Below are 12,679 nucleotides of genomic sequence, written 5' to 3'. Positions count from 1 at the left end.
TTCTAGCCGCTATAAGCCAGGTTAGTTGCATGACAATGAACAGTACTAAGGCTGCTACCTTTAAACATGTAATTATCTCTTTTTTTGTTTATTACTAATAATTGTTTAGAAAATCCATAAACTGAAAACTAACAGCAGCTAACAGTAAGAATCATTTATCTTTCGCGTTTTTAAAAAAAAGCATTCAAATCACATACTAAATGAATAGTAATTAGGTCTGTTATTAAGCCCAGTCCCAGTTTGTATTTTCATTTATGCTTGCGTGAGTCTCATTATGGAGGCTAGTAGTTAAAGAACTACTAGCCTCCATAGCACAGTAATATAGACACGACCCAGCCAAAAAAAGAGCCTAAATGAACATTCTTCAAAGGAGGATATTTGCTATTGCAACTTATTTTAATGTTGACTTTGTCTTATTGTAAGATTTGTGAACTCTCTTCTGTATTTGGTTTGAGTCACTCATGGAACAGAATAGGGCATACATAAAATAATCTTGTATGTGTTTTAAGAATGATACAGTATTGTTCAATTGCATCTTTTAACTATTCACCATTGGAGTTGTAATAGGGTTAAGGCTATTTATCCTTCCTTTTATCTAGTACAATACATAATAGATGACATAAAACAAGGTATGTAATTGTCTGTACCATGAAAATGTAGGTCACCATGACATATTACCACAGCATGAGGAATAGAATCTCATAAAAGATGCCCATGAACATGTTCATTAAGGCAAGTGGTTATTAAGATAAAGGGCTCTATTTCAATGATCTAAACCGTGTTGGATCGAATTACCACTAACACTACTCTTAAGTTATCCTGCTAGTGATTTCCCTTATTATTTGCCCCCCAAAATAAAAATAAAAAATGTAAAAATTTGTGGAATAGAGCAGTTTACAATTAAACAGATGCTGTGTAGAAGATCCAGAGCAGGCAGTACAGCATCTCTTAATAAATGCAAATGCAAATCAAAATATGATATAAAACATTGTACCCATAGCTCGGTCATCAGGCATCAGTTATATAAATATGTAAGTTGCAGTTTATGAATACAATGATAAGATGATAGACTTCATTAATATAATCAATCCATCATAGATGAAGACACATTATAAAATCGAACACGACCTACACCCTAATAACCACAAGACATTTCACCAAAATGTGATGGGTGGTCGTCCAGATACAGCTAAAATTGATGTGTGCATGTAGAAGCACCGTTATCCTCTCTGGGAGAATGGTATTACATTTACTTTTCTTAAATAATAAATAAAAAAATCTGTTCATATTTGCTCCGACTGAGCACTCGTGTAAACAGTCTGTGTTTAGTATTGTACCGTTGAATTGTACTTAATAGCACTCCTGAGACGCATGCAATTCTTAGAATTAGTCCAAAAGCAGTTAAAATAGACTGATTTGATTGATTGATTGATTGATTGATTGATTGATTGATTGATTGATTAAAGGAACCAAGAGCGAGCTGTGATTTTATCTGAGGTGTTGCAGGAGTACCACTGAGGACTACATTATTTGATTGACTTGACTGGACATATAATTAATGCAATTACTAGCGATTTGGAGAAGACGACATTGGTTTGTGGACTCTCAGTAATTGTTGGCTGCCTCACAAGTGTGATTCTGGCTCTTTGCTTCCCTGCTGCTTCTAATTCAGGAGGACAGGCTCATAATTGAAGCAAATTAACTGTTTACACTTGCCTTGTCTACCCGAGAAAAAGGAGACATCAGTGGGAAAAAAGGATGAGTATAAAAGGTAATTCTTCCCACTTGTGTCAGTGCTGCACATCTATAACACATTAACAATAATGTTATGGAGTCAATATAAGAAATGTGCAGGAGATACTAAGTTTTTATTCACTTGAGCCTAATATGAATTGTGCACTCTGAAAGAAACCATATGCCAACCAGCTTTGTTTCATACCTGCTTGTTTGGCTGTGGTTCGTTAACAAGCAATAACCTCTTTTGGCTAGTGGCTTGTGTTTCAATGAACAGATATGAGAACAAAAGCAAAGTGGTTGGTAGATCATTAACGCAAAAACCAGACCTTAAGAACAGTGTTCCCTCCTCCCCCAGACATATGCTTATGACTTGCTTTTTGCCTTTTCAAGGAAATTAACTGACATCATACAATTAATCATTGGATCCTTTATTGAGTGATAATTCCTCTGAAAATGAAGATCAATTTAGAATGTAATATTTGAGCCTCCAGCAATATTTACTGCATTATCTTTGTAATGCTGTATTAGGTTCTGGGGTCCAACTAGAACACGACTTTAATGCTTCATTTAGCTGTAGAAAAATATGGCAAAGAGTTATTTGTGGGTGGGATATTTCCAATTCATTAATGAAAGAGTTTTGGCTTGAATAAGAGGGCAGAAAAAAAGAACAGGTGTTATGGTAAATACATCACAAGACCAGAAGATGACCATACGTTACGGGTGCAGTAATGTTTATAAGCTATTGGTCTGAGGTCATGTGTTGCTTTTTAAATACTGAATAGCAATGCAGAACAGGGAGAGATAGGGGATGTATCATCAATAACACTCAGTGATGTGTTGTGTGACTGTGTAGCTAAGCCTTGAAACCTAATTAGCATATTATCTTTGTCAATTTACACATCCTCAATCTAGTTCAAATAACCTCAGCTGACAGACCAGACTTTGGAAATGCATTTATGGTAGAAATTGGTTTTATCCCTGCGCACACCTAATCAGACCAGCAGTGTTGCATTGTCATTGATAGAGCACAATTTTCAATACAATATTTAATACTGAACTTTGGTGAGGATCACACATATTTAAAACAATATAAAATAATGATCTCTTAAATACCACAATGGTGTATCTATTACTACAGCTAATCATGTCATTACAGCTCTTAAAATAATGGCAAATGAGAAGAAATAACAGCTTTAAAATACATTTTGTGAACGGGACCTATATTTGTCACATAGGCATAACATTTAAAAAGGTGTTACCTCTGATCCATCATATCAGCTATAGTAGTCAATTTGCAATGCACTTCATTCTCCATACTATATCAGAGTGGATTGTCTTTAAGCAACATTCTTCAAAAAACCCATATCCTTATTAAATGTGAACAGTTAATGTGGTAAAACAGCTTTAGGAAATCTTATATCATTCCCAATCAGTGACACAGTTGCATGTTTCACCGAGGTACATAGGAGAAGCAGAAAGCTGCAAATAATTACAGCAACACTGCTTTAGCTTTATGTATGGCGCAATAATTGTATACTAACCCAATACTAAAGAGAGATGCATTTATATGTATTTAGCAAGTCAAAGAATGCATTAAAAAATATATACTTATGAAATGTCAATAATGTATAATAAATATATATATATATTTTCTGTGATAAAAAATATAACATACATTCTGGAAACAAAGGTTTCCTCATAACAATTTAGATTTTTCATTTATAATTTGTAGCTAATGCTTCCTTACCTGTTTCTGCTCTTCCCCCAAGCCATCCCACATTGACGCCACGATTTTGGAAACTTCACCAAACGTGGCATTTGGATTTTGCCCCTTGATGGCGGCTTGAGTGTCACGGAAGAAAAGGGCGTAGGCAGACACCGGCTTCTGTGGTTCATTGGGGTCTTTCTTTTTCTTCTTCTTCGGAGTTTTGGCTTTCTTTCCGATGTCTGTGGCAGGCCTTTTCTCTGCCCCATTCATCTGCAAGCACAACATGTTAGTAGTCATTAGAAGATGGTAAACAAATTAATGGAACAATTAATGCAAATTAAACACAGATAAACAGATGTATTGACCAACTGCACTTAATTACAAAGAAACTGGCACATATAATCCCTCTCATGTTTTTTATTTTTTTTATTTGTTATTCTAAGCTGTCTCTTTAAAAGGCACATTTAGTTACTGTATAGGGCTGTGGTAGCACCTTTATTGCACACACATATACAAAAGTATATATAGGGCTCCATGGTGGTTTGATCTCTTTTTACAGTTGTATTTTTCTCACAAACCGAGGTAGGATGCCGCTGTCTTATAACAGGATGTTTTATGTAAGGAAAAAAGTGTAAAAGTCAACTGAAAAAAAACCCAACTTTGTTCATAAAGGTTGAATCTAAAATTATATACACACACACACACACACATCTATATCTATATATATCTATATATATCTATATCTCTCTCTCTCTCTCTCTCTCTCTCTCTCTCTCTCTCTCTCTCTCTCTATATATATATATATATATAATTTTATTTTTTTTCAATATATTTGCTGTCTACTGTATGGATCCAAGGTTTCTATTAAGTGACTTGTTTGTAGTAGATTCTATCCACCACACACATGCTATTTAGTTTACATACTATATAAATCAAGAATGTCACGCATGATAACACTAGCAGACTACAATTTGTTTCCATTATTTCCACTAAAGTGAATACTAATAATAATGCATATTCCATTCTCCTCCAGTGCTTATTTGTATATAATCCATGAGCAGAGATACCTGTGGAAAATGACTTCTGAAATGTGCACTGGGATGTTACGATTCCATTATGGGTAATGTCTAGACATAGCCTATATTTATTTTGACATTTATAAACACTGTGACCTATTTAAATGATTACTACCCTGCATCACTGATGCCATTACACCTTTAATCTTCTCTTTTGTTTCTAAAAAAAAAAACTACGGTAGGTCTGGAAAGACTATTCAGCAAACTATTACTAACTGGACAGTCAAATTGCACAATTACAACTTGGCCAATCAAGATACAAACCTTAGCAAACATAATCAGTAAATATAATCATTCAGTATGTTATGGTCATTCTGTTAAACCAGGTTTTGAGCAAATTAACCACACATTTTAGGCACATGGCCAAATGACAGAATGTTTGCAACATTATAAATAAAGTTAAAAAGACTAATGTGAAACAGCTGCAGTAGAATTCTGAGATTTTCATTCTGTAATTGCCAACAAATTAAGAACAACTGACTTGCATTCATACAAATGTTTCTTATATATGTTATTTGTTTATTTATTTAGATGTATCAATACATTAATTTTGCACCTTAGCATACTAAATAATTTTCCCTCAGGGCCCACAGATTACAGAAATATGTTCTAATGATATTTGAGGTGTCACCTAATGCACTGCTTTGTGCACCAATTTCTGCCTCTGTTCCTGACTAACCTTGGAACTGTATCCTATATTTATGGAGTCATTATTGCCCATTACAGGTTATGAGAAACAACCTAACTGAAAATGATTGTTATGTATTTTAAAGTTGTACTCTCCAATGTATCATATTCTCTTTAAAAAAAAAAAAAAGTTTTTAGAGTATATCTGTTGATATTTCTCTTATTTATTTTCTTCAGTTTTCATTATCACTGCTCTTGTGTAATTTCTGCATTTTGAATAAAGTTTGTTTGGAGGAAAAAAAGAAAGAGAAGCAACAGAGAAGCAGAAGGTTAACACAAGGTTGCCACCATAATATTCATTTTAATAATTACAGGTTTAAACAAAATCCTTGCAAACTAGGTACTGTAGTATTTATTTATATATATATATATATATATATATATATATATATATATATATATATATTTAAAATCATAATTAGTGAAGGACTTCATCATTACATACAATTATCAAATTCTGCCTAATGGTAATTAGGGTTTCTGTGGGTTTAATATTGTTTATTGTAGTATCTGACCAACGCACAAAAAAGGCAACAGTACTGAAAGGGTGTAAAAGTACATACACATTAATAGTTACTACGATGATCTAGCTTAAATCAAACACTTTACACCCATTTTTTATTTAAAAACCCATTAGAAAATTAATATTCCATTGAGATGAATGTGATGACTCAAAATGGATTCTGTCTTTGTTGATACAACAAAAAAGTATCTTCCTTTCAATGTTAAGAACATATAACTGTATATACAGGTAAATGCATTTTACTAAATGTAATAGAGATATGTTTGCTTTTTTTTAATAAACAGGTACTGTGTAATACAATCAGATTTTTCTTGCTGTTTAATTGCAGTACACTGTAATCTATGTACAATATACATGAAAGCTGCCTATGAGTTCAGTGGGTGCTGTATGTGCAGGAATATCTGTGCTGTATAATGTTATCAATGTAGCAACTCAGACCTTTCCATTAGAGTACAATGCTTAAAAGTCTTTAACTCCAGTCCCCCCAGGGTGTCTTCCAAAATCATTTACAGAATTCACTGTATTCTCCTGAAACTTTGTGCAAAATTAAGTTCAAGAAGTTTTAAATTGCATGTATGTTCCTTAATTAAATTTTCAAAGATGAATGATATTTTTGGGAGCCATAATTGAAAAAAAAAAAAAAAGACTGTTTCAATAATGTTTGGAATTCTGCCAAATTGAAATAGTGTTACTTTACTGTGTGTGACAAAATAACCTGATCTTTTTAAATAGCATCAAGAGCACCGTAAAGTAAATAAAAGATGTTGTATTTTATAACTGCACACTACTGTATATTTGGATTGGTTGATACTGGTGAATTGACAACAAAAAATATTTTTATTTCCATCCAAACATGTAGCTTGTACAAAATTTATGAGACAAATTACAAAATACAGTAATGTTACAAGAAATTGATGCTACAAATTGTAGGTAATTCTAATGTCACATTCTCAGACAGATTTAGGGTATTTTGTCCCCATGAGACATACCAATTAATTTCTTCTCTGCGGCTAGTAATCTTTTTTAGCACTCGGATCACTTCTAAGATATAGAATTCACATGCACCCGAACTGCAAGTTATTCTTTGCATTACTATTTTAGAAACTAGCCTATTTTTGTACTGACTATGTGATTTTCTTTTAACCAGTGTTGAAAAATTGCATTTCAGTGATGGAATTTAAACGTGGGATTTTACTGCGGCTGTTTCTGCTTGCTACTATGTGCTACATTTTTGGTAAGCAAGCTGATCATTAATGGTTATTTATTTTATTAAATACATTTGACATACAGTACAGTAATTGTTTTAGTAGTGCATATTTCATTTCTACCAGCATATTCTCTCTCTCTCTCTCTCTCTCTCTCTCTCTCTCTCTCTCTCTCTCTCTCTCTCTCTCTCTCTCTCTCTGTATTTTTTGAGCAAGGTTTGGATTCGGCCTAATACTTAGGAATCTGAATCCTATATCCGCCCAGACACACATCCATTTTAATACATCCCTCCAGTGTGTGCAGTTCTTCTTTAAATAAAAGACACGAATCCGGTATTGAATGTAACTGTTGTATTTATTAACAAGAACACGTTTGATGAACTCTGTCGCGACTCTCAACTCCCTTCTGGTGGCGCACGCACTAAACACATCACACTTTTCATGGAGTAAAGTTATGCAGTAAACCTGTAATATATAGTAAACTTCAGCAGTTTAGTAAATATATTTAATTGTCTAATTGTGGTGGTGATTTTATCCGGAGAGCCTTGTAACAATGATTAATCGTATTGCTTGAATATTTTTAATACAGTAAACAATATCTATCAAAATAGTGCAAAACCATTATTATAGATAACTTTGCACTCACCTACACTCTTTCATTTAACCTTGTGGCAGCAAGTAAAGTTTCTATTTGTTTAATATTTCTTGCTTCACACAGTCCCGCCCAGTCAGAGACTCAGCTGCTGTAAAGGTCTGATTGAAAGGTCAGGCAGGTGTGTGCTTTTGGTAACAATTAAGTAAAACAATTCAATTAATTTAGTTTAGAGTGGTGAGTTACAAAACCTGACCTTCCTTTAAAGTGTCCCGAGATTCTGGAGCCTGTTGGCAACCCTACTCTCAGATCAGGCGACACAGGTTCAAACGTCATTAAAGAAAATAGTTGGTTATGGCAAAGATGCAGCTCTCCTTTCTTGTAAAGGTAAACGGTTCTGTATTTTGACGTTTCTGTGGGGGGGTGGGACTAGCGGTAAATTGTGTAAGTTTCAAACGGAATTCTTATTCAGGGATATATTTCCATTCAGTAATAAAAATACTATGAACTAAAAGGCACAAAACAATAGATTATTAGCTGCCAGTCTGTTTTTCATTCAACAGTTTCCTTCAGTTTTCTTGACAGATTTTGTAGATTCGGTATTTTGTTTGGTATTCGGCCGAATCTTTTCAGATGGAATCGGTATTCGACAGAATCCCCAAAATTTGGATTCAGTGCATCCCTACTCTTTATATACTATATATATATATATATATATATATATATATATATATATACAAACTAAAAAACACAATGTGACTTGTACCTTTGATGTTTCATCTGTTTCATCTTCGTGGACTGAGCTTGAAGGAGATGGCGTTGCAGATTTGCTTCCTGGAGGAGATGGGGAGCTGTGGGAGACATTGTTCACCCCCATATTAAGCCCCAGCTGTGCACTGAGTTGTGATTGGTTGATGGTGGTCAGCTGACCATGCTGCATCATCACTGACTGGATCCTGGGTCTCAAAGCTTCCATCTGTGGATGAGCATTATATCGGGAGGTTTCTGTGTTTGCCATCTCCTGCATCTGGAGAAGAAAAATAAAAATGTTTAACAGAACTACCCCTGGTCGTACATATAAGTCAACACTGAACATATTTCAAATGTAAAAGACAATTCTATACCTGAAAACTATAGCACCTGAAATGTACTGCAGAAAACATACTGATCAGAAAACCAGTAGTCTGAACTGACCTATAATCCGATCTACTCAGCCATCATAGAATGAATGCTGACAGCAGCTCTAGAAACTGGATTTCCACATGGCTGAACTGAAATATTCCTGAAAACAGTGACCTGCAAATGCATAGTACATTGCAACTCACCATTTGAAAGCACAGTGGAAACCGCACGTTCCCACCATAGTGACGTAAAACCAGCCGTCAAAAGTTTGTTAACCAGGAATTATGGTTTTGCATGCTAAAGGGTGGCACGTGGATAGAAACTGGAATTTCAAGAATTAAAACTGAAAAACACCTGTTCACCAGCAGGTGTCACACACTATGGAGGGCCATCTAAAGAATGCCATTAGGGGTTAAAACTAGTTAGTACAAATTTGAAATATTTTTAGAACATGTTCTAAATCTTGTGTTACTCAAACGATCCAGGTATGTGGCCAGAGAAAATAACAGATTTTGAGAGGCAAAATATCATCGCATGTTGTCAGACAAGCGTAGTCCTTTAACGCCACGCCATTAGAATAGTCCGAACATTTGTCACTGTCACCTAGTAGGGCCGTTTTCAAAAATAATCTTTAACCCAACTAACATTATAACAGCATCATTTGAAATCGGTCTTATTTGTGGACCCTTTTAGGGCCGGCACAGAGCAGCTGCCACTTCATAGATCTCATTTTAATACCACAGACTTCATTTACAAAATAGCCTTACCTATAATGTGTCCGTGCATATAATTAAGGCTTGACACGCCTTAAAATCCATGGCTAATGACTGACGAAGTGCATTGCACGACGGTGGTGCAAACGCGGCCTTAACTTGCCAAAAGTGTCATGATGCATACAGGGCAATTTTAAGTCCGGCATAAACTCGGCGCTATGGCCTTTGTGCTGTCGCAAACACTTATTACATGTCTCCCAATGCATTTTAGTATGGTACAGATTCTGATCAGTGCTCCAAACAAATCACTAATCTGAACAAGATCTTGTCCAAACTGGCTTGAATTAGTGAGAGTCTATGCTGATTTCATTGTAGGTTATTTACTGCAAGTTACTTGTAAATTAATTGAAATTCTTTTGTTGACAATAATTTTAAAGAGAAGTGACTATGCCTCATGAGTGTTTTAGTTAATTGACGGTTTTGTATGCAACAGCACATTTTTTAAATTTAGAATAGAATGTTCAAATGAAAACCATTTTACTTAAAATTCACTGGATCCCTCAGGCATGACTTGAGACGAATGTTTATTATTGGTTTATCAGTAGGAGTCAGTAGAAACTATGCCAACCCACTTTTTCTGGATGCAAATCTACTGGTGAAATATTTAACAGTAACATTAATAAGAACACATAGTTACGGATGATAGTTTAACAACTCCAACCACAGATAAAATGACCACATTGTTCTTAACACCTATTAAGACAATTAACACAAAATCAATGTGCCTGTTAATAACAATTTACTTGACACAGATGAATGCCACAGAAGTGTTTTAGAGACAGAATATGAACAATAGCCATCATGTACAAGATAGGAGGTTTCAAAAAATGTGATGCTAGACCAAAACAGCTATGTCAGTAGGTATGTTCCTTTATTAAGAATCATGCCTAGGGGTATTTTTATGAACAGATGGGAACGAGTTGCATGAACTCAATCTTAAATAAATAACCATAGCGAGGTCTGGCATGCCAGAAGTACAACTTGTGTAAGTAAAATGCATGCCAGTAAATTAGAATGCGTAAAGACTTCTCAGACCACTTCTGCTTAACCCAAAAAGCTTGCTTTTATACTTATGTTTCACTGAATAATAATAAATAAGAATAATACAAAAAAAAACAAAAATCTCTCAACCAAGAGCTGCACAATCAGATTTTATCCCCACCCCCCTAAAAAAACACATTATCTGACTCATTTAAAATGACAAGCATATCAGCATACACGCCTATGATTATCAATGATCTTGATAGCTGAAATCTGTAGTAAAAACACTTACACCAAGCTCTCGCAGTGCTCCTGGGCCTTGTCTCCTCTGATCCAGCTGTTTCACCACACAGCAGTTGGTAAATGGGGAGCAGGAATGCAGGCCACCCCCGGGCTCTATTTGTTAATGTTACTTACCAGCTGCTGCGTATGTGGTGTTAGCAGCCAGGGCTGGAATTGTGCCAGTATTTCATAGGAACAAGAGAGCGAGGCATCTCTGAAGCCCTCCCATTTACCCCTGCCTGACATCACTTGACACTGAACATTGTTGAGCGTCATCCCCCAGGCTGCAGGGGAGAGTCAAAGCCTGCTGGAGTTTAGTGTGACTGCAGCTCACTGGTTCTGACATGGTGTGACGGGTACGCATATGAGAAAACCCATGCCGAATGTGGTTGAGGTATAAACTAGGTAATTGATAACCAGTTAATCCCTCGGCCACAATATAAAAAAGCAGCTTTGATTGAATGGGGTTAGTGTGTTCATTATCACATTACCCCGTCTTGACCAGCTGCACTGACTACCTGTCTTAATTCTCCTGCTTGCCTACAAGGCCCTTTATCACAAAGGTCCAACCTGCTGACCCGCTATGTTCCTACATGCAAGCTGAGGTCCTCTGACTCTGGCTTGCTTGTTATACCCAAGCAAAAGTGCACCACACTCGGATGGCACTCTTTTAGTTTCATGGCCCCAACTCTCTGGAACTCTCTCCCAGCTTTAGTGCGTGTAGCTCCCACAGTCGCTCGCTTCAAATCAACTCTCAAGACCCACTTGTTCTCTCTTGCTTTCAATGCTCTTTAGCCTATATCTGTTATTAGCTGCTGTCTAAATTGCTATTTCAGGGTTTTCACTCCACCTTATTCGTATGATACTGTATGACACACACATCCACAATGTTTAGAATTCACATCCTAGCCTTGTATTTAATGTATTATGTCTGTATTTAATGTATTTGCATTGCTTTTTACTTTTTGTATTTAATGTACTATGCCCTGTATTTCACTGTATTTAATGTATTATGCATTGTTCCTCACTATCTTGTAAAGCGCTTTGTGATGGTGGTCCACTGTGAAAGGCGCTATATAAAATATATTGATTGATTGATTGATTGAGAGGCAGAATGGGAGTTGTGAGTAGGAGAGAAACATAAGAGAATTAACAATTGCTACACATGCTGGTTATTCACCAGCACGATACTTGTCTGTTTTGTCTTCATTTTGGGCACTGTGCCATTTTGTTTTGTAAAGTGTTTCTTTTTTGTTTAAACATTTTATTTATAATTAATCGTGCACATCAGCGCTTCCATACCCCAGTACTGTGTCGGTCTCCTCCCTGATCTGATGTCATCCACCAAGCCAATCCATGACACATGGACCAAAGGAAAGCAAAGTTCACAACTTTCAAAAAGCTTTCCGAAATTCAGTTCCATTTAATTCCCACTGCCCAGGCCACTAAAAATATAATAATAAACTGCAGCTTTACATATTAAAGTATATTTCTGCTTATGTATTGCTTGGAAACCATTAAGATATTAGAAAGAAAAAAAAAAATTAACCTACAGGAAAATGTGAATATGTGAATATTTTAAGCATTCAGATGTAGCTTGTTTTTCATGTACCTCTTCAAGTATAAACGAATATGTCTGGTACCACACTGATACTCCCATGCTACTTTTGCATCTACAGTGCCATGTATTACCACCTTCAGGCATAAGAAATAACAGGCGCAGGACTACTGGTAATGGTAATTATGTTCACATACACGTTAAATTGGATTAGCATATAAATGGTGAAAAATACTATTTTAAATGACAAGGATGACATCACTTAAAATGAACTGGAATGATAATCTATAATATAGTCCATGCTGCTATTGTGTTAAACTATGACAGGTATAAGCATTAAAACAGTGTTTCTCTTAGTTGATCATATGATCTTTGTGCCTATTTTAATAATATTATACACATTTTATGTTTGCTCTGTTAAGGTGTTCAATTAAT

The 12,679-nt window shown here is 35.4% G+C and overlaps 1 protein-coding gene across 3 annotated transcripts in view; it reads right to left on the bottom strand.

Annotated features, from left to right (window-relative positions):
• The window catches only part of LOC117399837 (thymocyte selection-associated high mobility group box protein TOX-like), a 121,977-nt gene that overhangs the window by 10,897 nt on the left and 98,401 nt on the right, over nt 1–12,679 (bottom strand). For all 3 annotated transcript variants that reach the window (XM_033999243.2, XM_033999244.2, XM_033999245.2), the window contains 2 exons: nt 8,295–8,555; nt 3,485–3,715 (listed from right to left, as the gene is read on the bottom strand). In XM_033999243.2, coding sequence (XP_033855134.1) covers nt 3,485–3,715; nt 8,295–8,555 — 492 coding nt within the window. The remainder of the gene's footprint in view (nt 1–3,484; nt 3,716–8,294; nt 8,556–12,679) is intronic.

The sequence above is a fragment of the Acipenser ruthenus genome, chromosome 4, assembly GCF_902713425.1.
Source record: "Acipenser ruthenus chromosome 4, fAciRut3.2 maternal haplotype, whole genome shotgun sequence".
NCBI lineage: Eukaryota > Metazoa > Chordata > Actinopteri > Acipenseriformes > Acipenseridae > Acipenser > Acipenser ruthenus.
The sequence above is the reverse complement of the archived record's forward strand: the minus strand, read 5'-3'. Positions and strand labels throughout refer to the sequence as shown.